The 22,516-nt window shown below is 46.0% G+C and overlaps 1 protein-coding gene across 1 annotated transcript in view; it reads right to left on the bottom strand.

The window, feature by feature from the left end:
* The window catches only part of AOAH (acyloxyacyl hydrolase), a 112,999-nt gene that overhangs the window by 19,361 nt on the left and 71,122 nt on the right, over positions 1-22,516 (bottom strand). Inside the window, exons 12-13 of the mRNA XM_006757197.2 lie at positions 17,247-17,341; positions 6,006-6,088 (exon numbers count right to left, since the gene is read on the bottom strand). Coding sequence (XP_006757260.1) covers positions 6,006-6,088; positions 17,247-17,341 — 178 coding nt within the window. The remainder of the gene's footprint in view (positions 1-6,005; positions 6,089-17,246; positions 17,342-22,516) is intronic.

Genomic DNA, 22,516 nt, shown 5'->3' with positions numbered 1-22,516 from the left:
AAATTTCAACTCCAGCAATGACATGCATGACCACCCTCCCCCCTCATCCCTGTTACACCCTGTAACGTATCTCTTATAGGAAAGTCATGGTTATTGGGTTCTCATGTTATTTCAGACACGCTGTTAAGCTCTGTATTTATTAGTTCATTTAGGCCTTAGCACACCTGTGTGAGGTAGGCACGCTAGGAGCCCCATTTTGTAGATGAGAACACTGAGGCTCACTTAAGCGACTTGCCCAAAGCCACAGAGCTATGAATCTAGAGAACCGCAATCCAAGCCCTGCCGCTTCTGCCCGCAATGCTGAGCGCTGGCTCCCCGAATGGCATTGCTTCTCTAGACTGGGGGGCTAGAAAGAGTGAGCCCAAGGAGGGAATTTACAGAGCAGTGGGACGTGGCCTTTATCCCTGGGCAGTAGCGTCTCTGGGGTAGACACACAACTGAGAACTGGTGTGAGGTTTAATGCAAATCTCACCCCAGTGCTTGGAAAGAGGAAAACCCAGCGTGACTCGAGCCTGTCTCTGCTCAGAGAGGGTGCCACGTCGAGTCCTAAACGTAGAGACTCAGAGTGTTTCTGGGTGTGAGGTCGCTCCCCGTTGTCCTCACGAGTGACGAGACGGAGGGCATCCCCTGCGGGCTGGCATGGCACCCACCATGGCTCACTCATCTGCTCAGCGGGCCCCGCAGTCCCATGATCTCAACTTTCCACTTTTAGTAAGATTACACATCAAGAGGTGTTTCATTCTCACTCTTTGATTTGTGTGTTAATGAGACACGAAAACTAATGAAAGCTCAAGGCACGAGTGGGAAACATTAAAGGACCAGGTCAGGCCAATAATCTTCCTCATTATCGGGAGGATGGCTGGGATTTGAGGTGCGGTCACCCACGGAACTTCAGGGGACGGAAATGAAAACCTGTCGTGGCGGCCTCGGGGCCAGCCTCTCCCCGTGTCCACACCACCTGTTCCTCTGCCGCTCAGGACAGGATGGCCGGCCCAGGGCACCTGTCGCCATGGATTTAAAAACAGCAGTCACAGCCCTGGCTGGTGTGGCTCAGTGGTTGGGATGTCGGCCCATGCACCGAAGGGTCATGGGTTTGATTCTTGGTCAAGGGCATGTACCTGGGTTGCAGGTTCTATCCCTGGCCCTGGTTGGGGTGTGTGTAGGAGGCAACCAATCAATATGACACATCAATGTTTTCCTGCCCTCCCTCCCTTCCACTCTCTCTAAAAATCAATGGAAAAATATCCTCAGGTGAGGATTAAGAACAACAACAAAAAACCAGCAGTCACAAACATCCACTCAGGGGAGAGGACTTGCCTACTCGTCTTTACCCAATGTCTTTTGTGGTGTGTTTATTCCTGGTGGGTCTTTATAATGCAAGCACCGAATTTTCTTTGCTCCAAGGTTGTTGCATCTTTCAGGATTTCCATCTCCTCTTGCAAAGCTCAGTTGTTGAGATCATGTCATTAGTTTATGTAATTCCCACCTCCCTTTCGCCTCTCCTTTCCCCTTTCCTGCGGTGCTGCTATCCCTTTGCCAGCCTGTCAACATATCTGTCTGCTCCCCTCTCTACAGTCTTCCTCCTGCTGCCGACTGTGCTGTGGCTGCTGCTGCCGTTACAGAGGAGACGTCCGGAAGCAGCTGGGCCGAGGTGCAAGCAGGAGAGAGCCCCAGCCTGCGGAGGTGGGAAAGCGAGGCGAGCATTTGAAGAACTGGCACTACCCTCAAGAGGCTCATTCTCTGGTCTCTACAATGAAATAGATTGACTATGAAACAGGGGCACAGTGGTCCAATGGGGAAGTACCTGTCCATAATTAGAGAAAGAAGAGGGACCTTATTGGCCACTAAAGTCTGGATTCTGCTTCATCCTGTCCCTTTTAAATAAGGAATAGTGTGTCCTAGCTGGTTTGGCTCAGTGGATAGAGCGTCGGACTGAAGGGTCCCTGGTTCAATTCAGGTCAAGGGCACAGGCCCGGGTTGCGGGCTTGATCCCCAGTAGGGGGTGTGCAGGAGGCAGCCAATCAATGACTCTCTCTCATCATTGATGTTTCTATCCCGCTCTCCCTCGCCTGTCCTCTCTCTGAAATCAATAAAAACATATATTTTTAAAAATGAAAATGTGTGTGTGCCCTAACCGGTTTGGCTCAGTGGATAGAGCTTTGGCCTGCGGACTGAAAGGTCCCAGGTTCAATTCCGGTCAAGGGCATGTACCTTGGTTGCGGGTACATCCCCAGTGGGAGATGTGCAGGAGGCAGCTGATCAATATTTCCCTCTCATTGAGGTTTCTAACTCTCTATTCCTCTCCCTTCCTTTCTTTTAAAAAATCAATAAAATGTATATTTAAAAAAGAAAAGAAAATGTGGTATCATGCTTTGACCTCAGATCCAATACTGTTACTTAACTCTGATTAGATTTAAATGAATGCAGATTTTGCTCATTTTTTTCAGCATTTCTGAAGCATTTTGAAGAGCATGATTGATAGAATCAAGTTAAAGAATTAGCCACGAGAACCTTGAATTCCGTCCTTTCTCTAAAAATGTTTGCTTGCAATAAGCAGACACATTCAGACTAATATATTGACCATGAGCTCAAAATCGTGGGCCCTTAATAACTGTTTGTTGTGACACTTTCTGATGATGCCTCCACTACTGCAAATGCTTTCAAATTCATAAGCATGGTTCTGAATATCTGTGACAAAGCAGATAAATGATTGTCCCAAACAGTCACTTTTAAAAGAATGTAATAGCTTCCCCGTGTCACTCTCATCTGCCTCCTTCACCTAAAACTCGACATAGCTCTGCAAGCATCCTTTGGCCACGCCCGGCTTCTCTTCCCAAAGGTGACTGTGCCCCGGGAGCCTCGATGCCCTGAGCCACCATCTCCCCGGGCTTTCTGGACTCCCGTGTTTCTCCTGCAGGGCTCTCTGCTCACATGTGCCTCCCTGTGATGTTTCCCGCCCCTTCTCCAGGCAGAGGTGCGTGTCCCTCACTTCCAGAGGCTCCCGCCTGCCTGGTTACTGTCAGGGCCGCCTCCCACCCACCCACCGGCCTTTGGTGCCCTGGCAGCTGTAAGAACCCCCTGCTTTGCTGGTTGTAAGGACTGAGCCGGGCCTTGCTGTGCCCGAGCCCCGGCCAGAGAACTGGCGCCCAGATGAAAGGCGGCTTCGACATCTGACATTTTTAAATGCTCTCTAACCCCCGGCAGCGGTTCCTGGTAGAGATAGCTACAGACATTGTTGGGAGCTCATGCCTAAACATCAAGACTAGAACAAGAGCTGTCTCTTCACTTCTGACTGCGTGATTTTCCAGAAACACTTTCATGTTCTGCTCAACTCTTCCTGCCCTCTCGCCTCTTCTCGCTGGTAATGAAAACTCAGTGTAGCCATAAGATGCAGGTGCAGAGAGCCGACTCTCCCTACAGCCACGGAAAGCCTGGGGGAGGAATGGATACCGCTTGGCGTGGGGATGAAAGAAAGAAAATCCATAGTGAGGAGGAGCCCCGAAACCAGGCTGAGGGGCTGGAGAAGAAACCCGAGCATTAAATAATGAGTAACTCGGAGGAACTGGAAAAAAAAAAAGGCCTCTTAGCCTTACATCCGTCCAGCAATAGTCAAGTAGCACCGCAAGGAAGTGGCACTAGACAGTCTCCTCTTTGTACCTTGAAGGAATGCAAATACGAAGGAAGGACACAATCTCTCCTGACCTCCGGGGATCTGTTCACCAGACGGGAGCCTGACGGGAGCCACGGGTTGGGATCACGTGTGAACACGCATGTGTTTTCCCGGTTAGGCTCTCTGCCCACTCCTTCCTCCTTCCTCTCCGTGATCTGCACTTTCAAGGAGGCCGTGAAGGTGGCCAACCACGGAAGGAGAAGGCCTGCAGTGGGGTGCTGGGTGATCCCTGCAGCCTCACCCTGCCGTGTGGGGTTCACAAAGGAGCGCTGTGCTCAGGGTGAGGGGGTGGGTGGGGTGGCGGGGTCTGGGGGAGAGCAAGGCTGTGTCCCGGGCACACGGAGCCTGCGTCTGGGTAGAACCTACTGCTCTTTTTTGTCCTTAACTCGATTCCCTCAGCTACGGGCTTAGCAGGCCCTTTACTGTTCCTAGACTCAGTTTCTTTCTATTTTTTGTTTTGTTATTTGGTATAGAAAAATAAAATATTTGGGAAATAGAAAAATAAAAAAAAGCAATCACCCATAATTTATGAAACACAACAATTTTGGTGTATTTTCTACCTATCTGTGTCAGGCTGTTTTTCTCTTTCATTTAAAAAAATGCAGTAGAAAATAAATATTCGATCCAGTTTTCCATCCTGGTTTTTCTTTTGGCAGCGTTATGTCTTTCTAAACAAAACCACGTGAGCTTTCAGGCATCCTTTTGCAGGGCTGCGAGATACCGCACACGGACGTGTGTTCGTTGTTTCTTCCGGTCTCCGTGGGCAGGGGCCTTGGGCGGCACTGGGACGGTTTAAAAAGCAAAAGAGAAAACGCAGCCCGGGGCCGACAGTCCTGTGCCTGTGATGACTCACACCACCTCGGTGCTTCCTGTTCCATAGACTGGCTTTGGGCTGTGTTCACACCCGGAGAGGGGAGGCCCAGCGCTCGGAGGCCGGACTCTCCATCAGAGACCGCCGCTGGGGTCTGAGTGCAGGGAGACAGCCTGGCGACAACCCCCAGCTCTCGCCCCTTGCTCTCTCTGTGTTCTGGGACAGGGTTCTTGGTCCCCCCGGGCCTCTGTGTCCTCAATGATAACAGTGTGAAGGTCATGATACTCCCTCAATTCTGAGAAATATATCTTATCACACTGACTACTGGGTTGAGTGCTGCACGCCATGTGTGCACTGTAGTTCTCCCGCCCTCGCCAGTCCCCAGAGCTATTCCAATCCGCGGTTGTCCTCATCCTGAAGAAATTGAACAATCCTTGCCTTAGCGCTTGTTGAAAGGATTAGCTGAAATATTATACAGAGAGTGTTCTTAGCACGTGGCAAGAGAGCAATAGCTATCAGCCATCATTTTATTAGTGGTAATGCTACGACGTGGTTCTTGGAATGGAACATTTATTCCATGTAGAATATGTAAGAAATTATTTGTAGGTCATGTATTCCATTAGACATTGTACAGCTTGGAACATTCCTTACCACTGTTGTTACTTAGAGACGGCACAGGGATGGCAAGTAGGTTCCCCTTCATGTGCCAAGTCTGCTGTGCGGATGACGATGGTCAGAGCTGCGTGCTGTGAGAGCTGTGAGGCAGAATCTGGGTGGAGCCCACCAGAGAGCCACGGAGGATGAGTAACATCTTCCCTGGGCACTGGGTCTGCCATCTCTGCATCCTGGTGTCACCAGACATTCCTTGGCAATTCCCTAGGCTCTGGCCAGGCCGTGGCTTATCAGTGAGGAGTTTCACCGAGGCTTGTGGCAGTGGACTGGCCTGGGGCTGAGGTAGGAGGTGAGGACCACACAGGGGGAAGCCGTCCGTCTAAGGATGTGCTGGGACACAGGGGAAGCTGGCGGAGACTGCGAGTCCCCCCATCGTTCTGAGGACACGTTCCTTTGCTTAATGGCTTTGGGGGTTTCAACCATAAACACTAAGCTGTTTTTCGTCAAACTCCCACCGAGCTAAAATGTGGGAGCCTTTGCACCAGAGGGGAGGGCAGAGTCTTTGCAACAACCTTGACTGTGCTTAGTTCTTGTCCTGCTGATGCTCAGTGAGGTCTTGCCTCCGGAGCCTCGGACGCCCTGCCCGGGGGCCTCCCTGGAGCATTGCTGTTGGGTGACTGTCTGTCTTGACTGTGTCTTGTTTTGTTTGGTATCTGTCTGCCCCTTCGTCTATATCTTAACTGCATCTTGTTCCTTTTGCTGCGGGAAAAGGCCCTAAGCCCCGGGCCCCTCTGTCAGAGCGGAAGATGTTCGTTTCATCCCGTGGCCTTGTCGCTAATTCTCAGCTTTTGGTGCTTGTGAAATAAAATCCGTCCGCCGGGGCACACAGGTGAAGGCCGAGTGGCCACCTACCGTTTTTTGAAATATTCTGGTAGTCCCGGTGATTGCAGCGGTTCCTTCTCCGTAGGTGAAGGTAGATAGAGTTTCCTTTAATTCTGAAACAAACACATACATGTATCTTAATGCTGGGACATTCACATGATCAAGTACAAACACACACGTTTTATTTTGAGTTTTTAAAATGGGGTGAGAATGAACTTAGACAATCACATCTCTATCGTTGTGTTTTTCTCTAAACTGTCACTGCCTAAGTTGTCACAGGAGAGTCCTATAAGCAATTGCATGGATGTGGAAAGATCAAACTTTTTTTCTTACGGAGACCTTTGTAACCTTTTTACCCAAAGCTGCTCTGAGTCTCTCGAACAATTGGCTGTCTGTATCATCTCTGCATTTTAAACTTGGCCATGTTCCCTTTCTTCTCTGAGTTGCTATGAAGCTGTGGCAGACACTCTTGTCTTTCAGATCCATGTCTCTCCCTTTGTCCGTTTTCATAGACATGTTAGTAGGACACAGGTCTGCCCAGACGATGGCTGCTTTCCCAGCTGCCCTTGCAGCTAGGTGTGGCCACTCCACTAAGTTCTGGGCAATGAGGTGGAAGTGGAAATGTTTAGCAGCAGTTTCCGGGGATACTAGTATTTCTTAGGACGCAACTGGCAGGTTTCTTTGCTCTTGCTTTGTCCTGTTTAGTCACGCTGCTGCCGAGAATAGGAATGCTGCCCTTTTAGGCCGTAGGGGTAAATTCTACCCTGGGAAGGTAGGGGGTGAGCTAGAAGGACCTTGGACCCCAAGGAGCAGTGAACTTGAGCTCCCATACCTGACCTGGGTTGCACATCCCCAAACTTTCATGTTTGAGAGAAATAAACTCATGTATTATCTTATTTAAACCACCCTATGTTGAGTCTCTCTGTTACCTGTAGCTGAATCTAAAACCAATGGACACAGAGTTTAGAGACAAATGTGTGACCAGCATCAGGCTATAATTACACCTATTTTAAATGATTTTCTTGATTCCTCTTTGTCCCATCTTTGATTTTTCTATGTTCTTTTGCCACGCTTTAATTTAAATGCAATTTAATGTTATATTCTCTATAGTGTTATAGGCTTCCTAAACTCCTTCTTGAAACAGACCAGGTATAAGCTAATGAATAGTAATTAAACTCAGAAGTACTTGATCACCCCTGACACCCACATGGGGAGATGTAATAAAAATAATTGTTGTTATAAGCCACTAATGTTGGTAGCGCCTTCTTATATAATGACTAGAGGCTCAGGGCACAAAACCTGTGCATGGGAAGGGGGTCCCTCAGGTTGGCCTGCACCCTCTCCAATCCGGGACCCCTCGGGGATGTCCGACTGCCAGCAGTCAGACATCCCTCTTGTAACCTCTGCCTGCCAGCCTGATCTCCCCTAACTGCCCTCCCCTGCCGGCCTGATCACCCCCTAACTGCTCCTCCCTGCTGGCCTGATTACCCCCTAAGTGCTCCTCCCTGCTGGTCTGATTGCCCCTAACCACCTCTGCCTCGGCCCCTGCCACCATGGCTTTATTCAGAAGGACATCCAGAAGATGCCCGGTCTAATTAGCATATTACCCTCTTATTAGTATAGATAGACAACCAGGTGGAGGGTTACAGAATTCTAGGGGAAAAGCACTTTCCCTCAGATGTTTGAAGGGATCCATTGGCGCCTGGTCTCCTGGTGCTGTTGTCTGAGCTGTTCTGCTCCTTGATCCTTTGAGAATCTGCGGCAGCATCTCATTCCGAGTGTTCTAAAATGCCACGGTGACAGGCTGGGATGGCTGTATTTTCATTCACAGTGTGAGACACTTTTAACCTGGAAATTCACATCACTCAGTTCTGAGAGGTGTTCTTCGATTACTTCATCGCTGTTTTCTTCTTCCTTTTTTTCCCCTTAGAATCCCTCTTATTAGGATATAGAGTCACCTAGACTGGTCTCTAATTTTCCTAGTTTTCTTTTCTGCCCTATCTCCCATATCTTTGTCTTTTGCTCTATTTTCTGGGTGATAGTCTCAATGTTCTCATTCTAGGAAAATCATCTTCTGTCACTAGTGTAATTCCCAAGGGATCTTTTTTGTTCTTTGAATGTTTCTTTAAATTTAGCATAATGTTCTTGTTACATCGTTGAAATAGCTCATCTTTTTGAAGATATTAATTTTTAGTTACTTTTATAAGTAGTATATTAACTAGTGGTGGTGTTGATTTTTAAATCCCTAGTATACAAAGTTATAGTCTGTTTCCTTAAGGTTGATTTTTCTCTTTGCTTTTGTACTGTCTTTCACATTCAAGGCTTCCCTCAGATATCTATGGTTTTGGCTTGTTTGTTGGCTTAGAGTTAAAAGTGGAAACTGGTTGGAAATGAAAAGCTGGTTGGAAAGAGAGCCCCTGTGGGGAGCTTGCTACTCTGGTCCTCACCAGCGGCTGGCTGGGCCTTTCTCGGGAGCCCCTGCTGTTCGTGCCTTTTCGGGGCTTTCCTCTTGGGTGTGCAGATTCCTCAGGGAAGGATCTTCCTGTCTCCAGCCAGGTTGCCCACGCTCTGGGTTGGGAGGTGTGTGGGCCTCAGCAGTCAGCACACGTGGTTTACTAGGGTGTCCCTCTCCTGACTCATGTCCAGTGGCTCCCAGTCCAGAAGCCTTCATCTCAGCCTCTCCAGAGAAGAAACCTCTAGGCTTATCCCAGATGCAGTGAGGGCTTCTCTGCCCCGGGTGGAGTTGGGAAGAGATCTGAGGTTCTAGCTGCAACCTTTCAACCAATACTTCTGTGTGTAGCAGCACCCCCACTTCTGGCGCGGCCGTAGGTAGCTGATTCCCAAGTCTCCTGGAGGTCCTGCCACGTAAGCGGGTTGCTTCTCCTCATTCCCTCCTGCCAGCTTAGGATGCCCGTGCCTGAGTGGGTGCAGTTAGGGACCACTGGCCTTCTGCTTTCTGGCTCCCAATAGTTGTGGCTCTTTGTCCTTGTGGACAAACTCATTTGCCGCCATTATAGATGGGCTTCCCAGGGGAGAGAAATCTGCTTCATTACCCAGAAGCCCGAACTCTACAAACTGCATGGTTTATGACCTCTGCCTTGCTTATTTTATTCTAGTATATAAAAAAAAAGATGGGAAAGGGACATCAGATCCGAATTCAATACTAAAATAATTTCACGGTCAATAAAGAGGGGCTATTTTCCTTTGGGAAAATAATTGTTACCATACCTATATTTTTGATAATTCTAAAAACAAAATTTATGGACTGAAATATTGTTTTGCTCATGCCCTGCTCATGGAGAGTAAATAGTGTGGATACTGAATTATGGATACGGTTAGTTGCACCGTATCTTCTTATTACAAGAACATAGAAATCTTTACCATAGGTGCATGAACATTCTGATCAGAAACAGCATCTAAAATGTTGGGATTAAGGTTTTGTCTGAGGCACTAGAAAGTATTTCATATAATCAAAGACACTGTTTTCTTTTATCTCCACCTCAAGCACATAATCTCTCCTGTAAATTCTGGGGATTGAATTTGTCAGGGAGTGTTCAGGAGAAGATAGAGGGATCGATACAATATTTTGAGAAGCTTATAACACAATATTTTGAGATGCCTACAAATTGAGAAGATTGCTTAATAGAGCATTACCTGTAGACAGGGTCAGCTGACCTTGAATTAACAGGATAAACAGTGTGCACAGGAAGGCCTCCTGTGACCACCTTTCTGGTTTTGAATCCCCCTCCACTTGCTACCCTATCCTTGGTTGAACTCAGGGTCCCAGTCTGATTTTTTTTCTCTCTTTTTTCTCTGTTGTGCTTCAAAGCCCAGTCCCATGGGCTAGTAGGCGAGGCAATGGCTTCAGTCTGTAATCTGAGGGGTGCAGATGAGTATAGAAAGTTCTTGTCCTCACACCTCCCCTGATGACTAAGGTGCTGGTGACGTCAGCACAGGGAGTGGAACTGCAAGTACTTGTATATCCGACTAAATCCGGATTTTATCAGCTCCATCTACTGTGGGGCCCAGAAGTACAGCCTTCCATGTGAGGACACGCAGGTCAGATTTTGCTTTTTAAGACTAAAATTCAAAATAGGTAAGTCTCAGACACCGTGTCTACTAGTTGCTTAGTTGCTTTTCCCAACATGGGCTCAGGTAACACAAAAAACCACTTCTTCTGAGAGATGTCTAATCCCACTCCCCTTCCATGTCATTATGACGGAAAGAAAGGCAAAATAAAAAAAGAATAAAACCAAGGATGAGTCTCGAGAGTAAAGCAGACAAATGAAAGTGGTTGACTTGGAACGGAAAACACGATCTCCTCCTACGTTGACTCACAGCAGAGCCTACTTGGAGAGAGGCAACTCAGTAGCTTCCCAGAAGGCTCAGCAGGTCGGAGGTTTTGGGACAAACCAAGTGGGATGTTGTTCAAGCGACAGTGATGTACCAGGTGCTGGTGACTTTTCTGAGGCCGGGGGCACAGCTAGTTTGGGTTTAAATTCTGAGGTGCTATGAAGTTGAATCTCAGGGAATCCGTCACAGACCTGACAGGGGCTCAGAAGGCTAGCAGCAGGGCCAGAGAGAGGAAAATGGTGATATTTGCTGTGAAGGGTTAGGGCAGGGGAGTGGTTAGGGTAAAACTGGGTAACACCGACACCGGGGGCCTCTACGAGGACGTGTTAAGAAGAGGGTAGAGAGCTTCCTTTCTGGTGTGGGTGGAGGTCAGGCCAGCCTGGGGATGGATTAAAGACCTTTAAAAGTTCCTTCCAGTCCCAGAGCCACATCCCAGGGCCCCGTGGAACTGCTAGGTCACTGCAGCACAGAACAACCATGCTTTCAGCCTCAGGGAGAGAGAAGCAGGCAGAAGGCGGTTTGCCGTGTATTTAGGGAGATTGGCAAAGGCTAATTATGCAAGGTGTGTGCAGGGGAGGACGGCTGCAGAGGAAGTTCTGGGAGTTCAGACATGAAAAGATGATCAGGACCGCGTGACGGATTTTGAATTTGGAGCAGCAAAGTAGTACAAAGGAATAGACTTCCTTGGCATCATGGAATAATTCATGAGCCGCTCAGACAGGCTTCCAACCTGGGAACCTCCTGCTAAGATTCCGGCTCTGAGCTCGGAGCAGTTGTAGCTCTTTCCACCCTGGCTTTTCCCAGCCTCAGATCTGGTTCTAGGTCCCTGTCTCAGGGTAAACATTCACCTGAGATAAAGCAGAGACTTGACGGCTGTGGCTGCATCTAAATCTGCAAAGCCCACTTCGCACAGAAGACGGTGCTGATCATCTAAACAGCATTTCTCAAAGGAGGCTCTGAAACACGAGTTTCTTGAGGGGTACCTTTATCCTAAAACAGATTATATCTCGTTCTGTGGTCAAATAAGTTTAGGAAACATTTCACATAATATCTTGGAGATCCACAAAGGGTTTCGGCTTATAAAGGCTCTGCTAAGCCCCACAGGGAATAAACTTGTTTTCCTTTATTTAAACAGCAGTTAGAAAAAAATATTTGACCGAGGAATCGCCTTTAAAATGTGTTTAATGCCCTTTACCATCTCGTGGGACTAGTGTTTCACAGACAGTATTTGAAGAGTACGGCTGAGTGTTCTCTGTGACCTGGATTTGGGCACTGGGGTTGGAGATGGCCCACAATCTCAGGATCAGGAGGTTACAAGACTTCTGCCAGGGAATTGTGGAGGTCTTGTATTTACTTTGACCAGTTTAGATGGCAAAATGATATCCCTCGCAAGAAATCCCCACAGCATTCACAGAGAATGCTACAGCCTGCTCACGGCGGCATATTGAGAAGAGTAAGGACTGGAATTAAGGGGACTGTCCGTCAACAGGAGAATGCAGCAACCTGTACTGTGAGAGGCCACACAGAATCGCACAGGCATGCAAAGTGCCCCGGGAGGAGTTGCTGGGGTGAAGCAGTGGTTTATGGGGTGTTTATGCACAGTATGAGGTCACTTGTGACAGAACTCCAGCCAAGCATTGATTTCATTACGTGCAAATAATCACGCAGGAAGGCTCTGGGTGAAGTCACACGATGTTGAGGACAGAGCTTTCTTCTGGGAAAAGGGGCGAAATTGGGGGAGGGTTCCAGCTTTTTACTTTATGTACCCGAGTCCTTTTTTAAAATGCAAATATATTCACGATTTGAGTAAATACATTTAAAAAGGAAAATTTAAACATAAGTAGAGTCAACGGGGAGTCATTGCAGTGGAGAGACGGGTCAGTCTACGGCGGGGAGAATCCTCTGGGCCGGAGCCGCAGTGCCCGGCTGGTCCTCCACGCCCCAGGGCAGCGACACCTCCTGCATCATCCCTTCTTGTCTTCTCTGCGGCCGTGGTCCTCCCTTCGCCCACTCCCCTCTCTCTTTTGCATCTTCCTACCACTAGGCAGGCTGCAGGCTTTCTCGTCTACAGATGTCTTCCTGATCTTTTGTTCCCAAGCAGCTATCACCCCACTCCTCTGCTCCTTTTGATAGTAAAACTTATTTTTTTAAAGACTAGTATATTGATTTTTAGAGAGAGAGAGGAAGGGAGAGGGAGAGAGAAACATTGACGTGAGAGACAAATATTGGTTGGCTGCCTCCTGCACGCCCCCTGCCAGGGATTGAACCTTCAACCTGAACGTGTGCCCTGACCAGGATTCGAACCAGCAACCTTTCAGTGCATGGTTGACACCCAACCAACTGAGCCACGCCGGCCAGGGCTAAAAGTGACATTTCTTGAGTTGTGGATGCTCAGCTGCATTTACCTCGCCGCCTCCCGAACCTCTTCTCTCCCATCAGGCTCCCATCTCTGCCCACTGAGACGTCCCTGAGAGCCGCCCACCATCACTGTCCACACACCAGGGCCCCGCTCAGCTCCCGTCTCCTCTGCCTCGAGCAGCATTTGGCTGAAGTCCTGTCTCCTTTGGAAACACGTTCCTCCCTTGGCCTCCAGGACACCAAACCTTGCAGGTTTCTTTCCACTGCGTGGGCTGTTCTTTCTCATCTTCTCTTCCCGAGCCTCTCCGTGCTGGGGTCCCCAGGCTCTGTCCTCAGTCTTTCTCTCGCCCACTCCCTGGAACAGCAGTTCTCTATTTTTGGCTCTCAGTCTGCTTTACACTCTTAAAATGACTGAGAAGCCCAGAGAGCGTCTGTTTATGAGAGCTACAGCTGTCAATATTTATATATTAGAAATTAAAACTTAGAAAACTAAAGGAACATTTAATTTTAAAAATAATGATATCCATTACATGTTAACATAAATAACATTTTTTTTTCCTGTAAAAATGTTTTCCAATGTGTATCCCCAATGAGTGAGAAGGTTGGGATCATTTTACCATTTTCCAAATCTCCGACGTCTGTGTGAACAGAAGCCCGCTGGCTGCTCACGTCTGCCTCGGCGTTCCGTCGGCTGTGAGCGGTTGTTTTGGTGGGAGCACGGGAAGGAAACCTGGTCTTAAACACACACGTTGGGAGAGGGAGTAGCATTTTAATGTCCTCTTTATAGAACTTTGGATAAGCTGCTTGGATGTTATACCAAGACTTGTCAAATGGTAGTTTCTTAGAGACTGACTAGCTGTATTGTGGAATCGGAAATGATATCCGTGAACTCTCTGCCCCTGGCTGCATGGATGTGTGCTGGTCTACCTTGTGCTCCGAGTGGGTTGTTTCTCACGCAGGATTCTATGCATCGCACGCGGGTCGCGGAGGAACGCTGGCTCATGGAGTGATGCAGGCACGCCAGATGCTGACGCATTTATGACACGACATTAAAACCCATGTCCATTGCCAGCACCGCCTGCCTCGTTAGCAAGGCCTTCGGTCCTCGGTAGCTGTCGAGGCCACAGAAGAGCCAAGTTTTCCAAAATTCACATTTTTCTTTGAAAGCTCAAATGTGCTGATTAGCAGTCAATGCTGTTATTTGTTTTCCTCGAAGCGACACGTTCATCTGATTCATTTTGGATAAAATATCTGCTGTATCCAAGACTGAGTAACCATAGTTTGCTTTCCAAGCTTTTTTTTTTTCAATAAAAAGGGTGTTCCGTGAAAAACTTACTGATTCTGCTCGCAAGTCAACACAGGTGCTTGACCTTAAGACAACCATTGCATTTTATTTGCAACAAAAGTGCTTCATGCAGCCTTCCCATTTCATGAGATGAGATTTAAAAAAAAATATATATATTTTATTGATTTTTACAGAGCGGAAGGGAGAGGGATAGAGAGTTAGAAACATCGATGAGAGAGAAATATCGATCATCTGCGTCCTGCATGCCCCCTACTGGGGATGGAGCCTGCAACTAAGGTACATGCCCTTGACCAGAATTGAACCCGGGACCCTTTGGTCCGCAGGCCAACGTTCTATCCACTGAGCAAAACTGGCTAGGGCTCATGAGCTGAGATTATTAATAAGACCTACACTTATATTAATAGAATTAGTGACTTTTTTCTGCTTCATAGGCAACGTTTTGAAGGGACTATCTCCCCGCCCTATTAAACCAGGAATGTGTGCAGGTGGAGACCATGGGACTCCTAATACAGTTTGGTGCTACAGCTTTGACCCATGCTCAGATGGCAGCGATTTTACCCGCCATTGCTTTTGCACTGTTGGTAGTGCAAAAGGGAAATACTGTCTTAATATTGTTGTGAGAATAGTTTTTACCTTGTGGGCCTCCTTAGACACCCCTCAGGGGTCCATGGACCACACTTGGGGAATCACTAATGTAGACTATATCCTCTCCAATCAGCCTCACCCATCTGCGAAAGGCCAATGCTAATTATTTGTTTTGCAAAGTATAATTATAGGACAGCTAATCATGGACAATTATAGCACATGCAATTTTTGAATAATGGATTTAATAAGGTTATTAAGCTCATTAGTGTTTAGTACTTACATGTCTTTTTTAAAAAAACCATGAAATTAGGTTAGCAAATCTTAGCAGCAAATCCCTTCTCTCCCATTTTCTATGTTTAATGCCCCAAGTGTCTTGGTTTGCAGTCATACACTGCTTTCAAAACTGTTCTCTCCTGTGATGTCTATTGGGTCAGAGAGAATAGGTAACCTCTAACTGTCAGATTCTAGGACACCTCTCATCAAAGATGTGTGTTTAAATGTCCTTGAACGGCAGTACTGAGACACTGTGACAATGGCTTTGTCCATTTCCTTCTAAGCGTTTGCTATGTTTCTGGCCCAGATAGCAAATTTAATGCAGAGGCAGAGGAAGCAAATTGTACTCTAGACAATTCCATCTAATTCATACCCACTTATGTGGACTCCCTGGTCTCACTCTAGGCTCTCCAGCTGGATATGGTAACTTGGTAATTGCTTTTGGTTGTTTTGGCTTTCGTAACTTCTGATGGGTAACATCAGCTCCTTCCTTCCTTCCTTCCTTCCTTCCTTCCTTCCTTCCTTCCTTCCTTCCTTCATCTATGAGTGTTGCCCTATTTCTCCTCCCAGCTCCCTCTGCTCCCCACATTTAAGGAACCTCTTTATCATTTAGCCCTGGCCTGTAGAACTCCACTGTTTGGACCGGCTCCTGGCCCCACTTTCAGAAGGAGGTGATTTGAACAACCACAAATGTGATTATTTTTGTTAAGGATTTGGAGTCACCTGGCTCCCTCTCTGGAGTTTGTTTGGAGGAAAGAGTACACCTGTAGGACATTAATGGAGTACCACTGCAACTAACAGCTGGTCAAGCACCCAATATCCCACAGGGCGGGGCTTACCAGGCATGAGCTCGACTCTTAGAGCACAGTAACCCTGGCCCCGGGGAGACATGGCTCCTGGACCTTTTCTAGCTCTGACCCATAAAATGGCATGTACTGTCTCAGGCACAGCTAGCCAAGGGGTGGGGAAAAGCATATTTCCTGGGGAGAAGCGAGACATCTCTCCCCAGGAGTTTCCTCCAACGCTTCTAAATCAAGAAGCATCCTAAAGTAGGATGCCGACTTGAACATCATGTTGTTCTACAATCTCTAAGCTTGCACACTGGCGAGAACTTCAGAGACCAGGTGCAACTCAACTGCGACATGTACACGCGGCCCAGGGATGCTAAATGTCCCACCTAAGTCCACACAGACCAGACCCCTGTACCTGTAAATGCAGTTTACCTCCTAATCTGCCACACCGACTCCGGGGGATGGTAGATATCGCTTTTAAAGGAGAAGTCCTCTCTTCCTGAAGTTTGGGTATTATTTCCTATCCTTCTGGGTCGTGGCTTCTTTAACTTAAATAGGATTTTCCTGTGAGTTAATTGCTTTTGGAGGCAATCTGAACACAAAGCACTGTTTTCAATCTTAAAAATATATTTTTGGCTTCTCATCATTTCCTTCCTAATGTCAGGTTTCTTGCCCCCAAGCTAACCACCTCATATAGGGTTTTTTCTTTTTCTTTTGTCTTTAACCAACTCAATTGCTTTCTGAATCACATTGGGAGAAAACAAAGCAAAACACATGATTTTAAGGTTTATTGCTGTTTGAATTCTCTGAAACCAGAGAGACAAGGGAACAGATTCTGTTAATGTGTCGAAGGATGTAAAGATTCACGAAGTTGTGTTTTGGCACATTTATCTTGCATTCTTGTTACTTATACTTTTATCTCATATGTCCTACTTGAATGAGATTTGACTACAGAGGTGGGGCAAGCCTTATTAAACTTTAAGACATTTATGCCATCTGCACCCGATTAGGTAGCAAGTACTTAACTATTTTTAAAATAAATGAGTAAAGATATAATCAAATAAATTATTCACAATATGCAATGTCCTCCATTAAATACAAATGGGGGGCGTAAGCTGTGAATGGCTGTTCCCAGGCCCTGAGTCAACACCCAGTCGCACATAGCAAAGTGGTCTGTGCTACTCAGACTGTCCACGCATCGTCTGTACCTTCTTATCTAGAGCATTGATACCAGCATGATTCCAGAACCTTGAGTCCTGCCTTTTAATTTTATGAATATTAATTTATGCAGGTAAATAATCAAGTAAACTTCTTGGTCCCTTGACTCAGAAAACTTTAGCCATGTGTTGAATATTTTCTGTCAGAGGTCAACTCTACAGCCCCCTCGGTGGGAATACTCCCTTCTCGCCTGCACTGATAAATAGAATCCGCATTACATCCCACTGGGTGGTGGACTAGGTCAGGGGTGGGTTTGTTGTGTGCCACTCATATTCTAGAAGCCATTCCTAACAATTCACATCTCAACATCTTAGAAGAAAGCCCCATCTTCTCATCTACTTTTACATAGATACACTGAAATATTCGAAGGTTTGTAAACATACATACCCGCTAGTGGCGTTCAGAAGAAATCCAGTAGCACCAGAAAGTTGGGGCCAGTCAAGCTCATCAGTAAGTGCTGTGGGTAAATTGAAGAAGGATTTCTAAAGAAAAAATAAAGAGGTGATTGTCAAAATGGTCACTTGTTTTCTACAAGTGGTAAGGTTATTCATTGCCTAGGCATTGCTCTCTCTCTCTCTGTCTCTCACTCTGTCTCTTAATCCCTCTCTTTAAGGGACTTGGGCATTAAAGGCATTTGCCTCTTAACTTTAACCAGTATCAGGACATTCACAAACATGCGCATCCCTCCTGAACTCGCTCCCCGTCAGCGGCTGGGAAAGATGCAGAGCGCATGGCAGCGCTGACTCATCCCTCACTTGAAAGGGATGTTTCAGCAGATGGGTACACTTCCCACTCTTTTAAACTTGCTGAGATTTTCTCCGCATTTGAGTTTAGACATTCAGGAAATCGACTGTCTGGAAAGTAATAAGACCCAAGCCCCCAGCAAAAATGCCTCCTTGAGTTCAAAGCTATGCCCTCAGTCAAGAAGAGGGTGCCTCCTGCCCTCCTTGGGGGTGTCAGACACCTTTGAGAATCTACTTAGGGTTCCTTTCCCACAAGGTGCACGTGTGCTCAACGTGTTCGATGAGTTCAAGGACTCCTGACACGGTGCTGACAGAATTAGGATTCATTGACCACATTTCTATGGCTCGTGCGAACTCGGAGAAGAGAATGCTCTCGGCTGTGTCCCCTTCGTGTTTCTGTGATACATGTCCTTGGGAATGAACACCCTTCTGCTCTAATTTCTAGAGAAAGATTACCTAGACCAGTGATGGCGAACCTTCTGAGCTCGGCGTGTCAGCATTTTGAAAAACTCTAACTTAACTCTGGTGCCGTGTCACATATAGAAATTTTTTGATATTTGCAACCATAGTAAAACAAAGACTTATATTTTTGATATTTATTTTATATATTTAAGTGACATTTAACGAAGAATAATCAACCAAAAAAATGAGTTCGTATGTCACCTCTGACACACGTGTCATAGGTTCGCCATCACTGACCTAGACTGATGTTTTCAGAATAGGGTTGCCAGATGTAGCACATAGATGTCCTGCTAAATTTGGGTTTCAAGAAACAAAATGTGGCCATAACCGGTTTGGCTTAGTGGACAGAGCGTTGACCTGCGGACGCAAGGTTTGGTTCTGGTCAAGGGCATGTACCGTGGTTGCAGGCACATCCCCAGTAGGAGGTGTGCAGGAGGCAGCTGATCGGTGTTTCTCTCTTATCAATGTTTCTAGCTCTCTATCCCTCTCCCTTTCTCTCTGTAAAAATCAATAAAATATTTTTTAAAAAGAAACAAAATGTGGTGTAGACACACAATGGAATACTATTCGGCCTTAAAAAAGGAAGTTCTGACACATGTGACAACATGGACGAAGCTCAAGGACATTATTCTAAGTGAGATAAGCCAGTTTCACAATAAGATACATACTGTATGATTCCACTCATGTGAAGTTTTTAGAGTTGTCAAACTCATAGAAACAGGAAGTAGAAAGAGGAGTGCCAGAGGGGGAAAGGAGAGTTGAGTTTTTTTCAGTAAAGGGTTAGTTTTGTAAGATGAAAGAGTTCTAGAGTTTGGTCCCATGATAATGTAAATATACTTAATTGTATATTTAAAATGTGTTAAAATAGTTTGATGTTATGTGTATTTAGCACAATTAAAAGAAGTGAATACGCAACATTTTTAATTTCAGGTACACAAGGAATAATCTGTAGTATAAGTATAGCTCATGAAGTGTTTGGGATATACTTTTACTTCAGAGATTCAAATTGAACTGGGTGTCCTGTATTTCACCTGGGAATCCTAGTTTGGATAAACACTCTGAAAGCCAGTGTCCCCTTTTTGCCTTGGCTGACAGGAAACCTCAGTGTCTGGCTACAGCAAGCAGTTTATCGTAATGTCATTGCCCCCATGTGCCCTTCGGGGAGTTTTTTTATAGGAATTTACATTGAATTTTTATCATAAATGTACTACTCTGTAATCAGGAAAACACACACAATAAAGACACAATTTTAATCACATTATAAAGTGACCTCCTGATATTCACCTGCAACTGAAAAATAAAATTTTAAAAATATAGATTTTCAAATCTTTAATGAGACAGAAGTGTGGCTTTCCCTTCCCCAACAGCCTGAGATTCCAATTCTCTGTAGGAGCCAAGGTGGGGACCCTCCTGGGAGAGGAGGTGAGCAGGAGGCTGGGCCGTATGCCACTTGAAAAATTGCATTCAACGCTATGATTGCTTTGATGTGATTGGCTTTCAGATATTAGCTTTATTTTTAATCCTAAAAGAACATTAAAGAAGGACCCTTTAAGTTCCTCTGAAGGGGGCACGGGTTTTCAATACTGAAGACGAGATGCCAGGGATTGGCACTTCATCCTCACCCCTCAGCAGGAGGCACTCACCGTGTTCTGCTCAAAATTCCCCCAAAGGCGGTGACTCAGCTACTCTCTGTTTTGGTTTCCATTTCTCCTGCCACTATAATCAAATGTTTTCTCTCTGTGTGTGTGTGTTTTTTTAATCTTATTGTTTCCCCCTAGGTTTGTCTGTTTATGTGTTTGCTGTAGGAACTAAGAATATTCAGTTCTGCTACAGAGTTGGGAAAAGCAAACAGAATGGGTGAAACGCATAACATGTGTGAAGCTGAGATAGTGGATAAACAGGTAGGTGGCTTGTGAGACGTGGGCAGAACTTACGAGCTGTGTTACGTAAGAACTTTCAAACGTAAAAGGTGTGAAAAGTTAAAAGAACAATGCGACGCGCCCCACGCCGCTCTGGCACCTCCTTAGTCATGTGCACAGGGACAACCCCAGGTCTGGGACAGTGGTAGGGACTGGGCTTTCACAGGAAGTTGCTGGGCGCCGGGCAAAGATTGTCCTCCAGGAATCAGGGGATCTGACTTTTATATCTGGCTCTACAAATGCAGCAAAGCTCCATGGTTCGGACCTGACACATTAGAAATGGGGTCCATTCTCCATGCAGCCCCATGCTCAGCCAGGGATGGGTTTCTCAGATACGATTCTTAGCTCCACAGTAGGGAAGAGGAGATGTTGAGGAGGGAGTAGGACAGGTGAGGCCATGGTCAGGCACCTGTCTTGGGAAGTGGAGTGTCCTCACATTCTCCCAGCTGGGAGAGGGTGCCCCAACCAGCCCTGGAATCCTCCCCATCAGGATTTCCGCAGGAGTGGACAGCGCCCGGTGCTGAATCACAGCCAGGAAGAAGGCGGATTTGCATCCCGCAGCCAGAGCCCAGGAAGATCAGTCAGTCAGGTGCATAGGTTTTCCTGGTTGACAAACCTTGAAATAATGCAATTCTGTGTGACACATTTAGACTTCCCTTATGGTGTCATGGTGAGGTGTTATGGTGAGGTTTTAATTCTCCTCGCTGTGCAAAATCAGGGAAGATGTGCCTTTTCCAGTGTCTCAGGTTCAGCATCTCCTATGGCTCTAGATTCTTCCCCTCTGGTCCTCAACAGGGCTGTTGGGAGGGTGGGAGGTCAGCGAGGGAGGCAAGTTGACAAGTAGAAGCCCTGCACTGGTTCAGGGTGGATCACTGAGTGTCCCTTTCCAAGTGGACTGTCCCAGGTGTAAGAGGAGGGCATTTTATTACCAGACAATGAAAGAGATTGGAGCTGACAAGTGGAAGCCTCCACATATTTTCCTTCCTTAGTGAATTTGGTAGATAAAAATGAGCAGTAGCAGCCCCCCATAGCGATGGCTTTATAGACCCTCGCAAAAAGAGTGTTTAAGTCATATCATATTAAACACTAAACGCCTTACTCACGCAACATTATAGCCAAGATCGTTCAGGCATTTAAGGCAGGAAGTATGCAAATTAAGATCTCCCTCATCAATTCCCGCTTAGGCCTCTTGAGCATTTATGTTCTCAGGAAACTCGTCTTAAATGTGCCTTAAATGTACATATGTGGGAGGACTTACTATTTATCAGGGGAAATGTTCCAAGTCTGTAAAGAGCATCAGAAACTTGATTATTAAGTCAAAATGAAGTCAATTTTGCTTCACAATTCCTTCTGATTTTCTCAATGACATAAATTGTTTTCATGTCCTCATGGCCATGTGTATACTGTTTTGGTGCAATATTTGTATATACTAGTACTCTGTGCGTGTATTTCTACGCATTGAGAAAGTCCACTGGTTCTCATTTTTAATGAATATTTAGTAGAAACAAATCCTTTGGATTTGGGGATGTTTTAAGCCTTAGTTTTGACAAGCAACTTATATTTTGTTTTTTTCAAAGACATCTTAAGTGAGAGAAAGAGTAATCGCATCTATCACACATTCGTCCGGTTCTGCCAATTTCCCGATGACAGGGAATCTTTTTGGTGTCTTTATTTCACTGTTTACATTTGAGCCCTCCTGGCCCGGCAGTGCCTGTGGACAATTTGCACAGAGTATTCCCTTCTCTAATACTCCTAACTGAGTTAGAACTAAGTGAATTATTTTCAAAGAGTACAGAGTCACTTGGAGGAACCTGCAGCCAACTGCTGATGGAAAAAGATATGAAAAATACCATCATTACCATCATTATTATGCTAAGTGAAATAAGCCAGGGAGAGAAAGACAAATACCATATGATTCCACTTATGTGTGGAATCTAATGAACAAAATAAACTAAAAAACAGAAGAGAAACAGACTCATTGGTACAGAGAACAGACTGACAGCTGTCAGAGGGGAGGGTGTTGGGGGACTGGGTAAAAAAAAAGGTGAAGTGATTAAGCAAAAACAAAAAGAAAAAAAGAAATGATCTCATGTGAGTCCTGTAAGGTTAGTAAGAGGGAGCCAGGCAAGGAGTTTAAGCATTGGAAATGCCAAATACAAAAACCCAAGGCTAAATTCATAATATGATGTATAGGGAACACCAACAATCCCCCCTCTAAATGAACACCCCAAATATCAAGTATACTAGTTATCTATAGCTATGTAATAAATTACTCCAAGTTTAGCAACAAAACAACAAGAGAGCCCACTGCATGGGAGAACATATTTGCCAATGTTATCACTGATAAGGGTTTAATCTCCAACATTTATAGGGAACTCATACAACTTGACAAAAGGAAGATAAACAATCCAATCAAAAAATGGGTAAAGGAACTATATAGGCACTTTTTGAAAGAGGACATACAGAAGGCCAAGAGACATATGAAAACATGCTCAAAGTCACTAATCATCCAAGAGATGCAAATCAAAACAAC

Source organism: Myotis davidii, unplaced genomic scaffold (genome assembly GCF_000327345.1).
Source record: "Myotis davidii unplaced genomic scaffold, ASM32734v1 scaffold573, whole genome shotgun sequence".
NCBI classification, from domain to species: domain Eukaryota; kingdom Metazoa; phylum Chordata; class Mammalia; order Chiroptera; family Vespertilionidae; genus Myotis; species Myotis davidii.
This window is presented reverse-complemented; position numbering and strand designations above follow the sequence as displayed.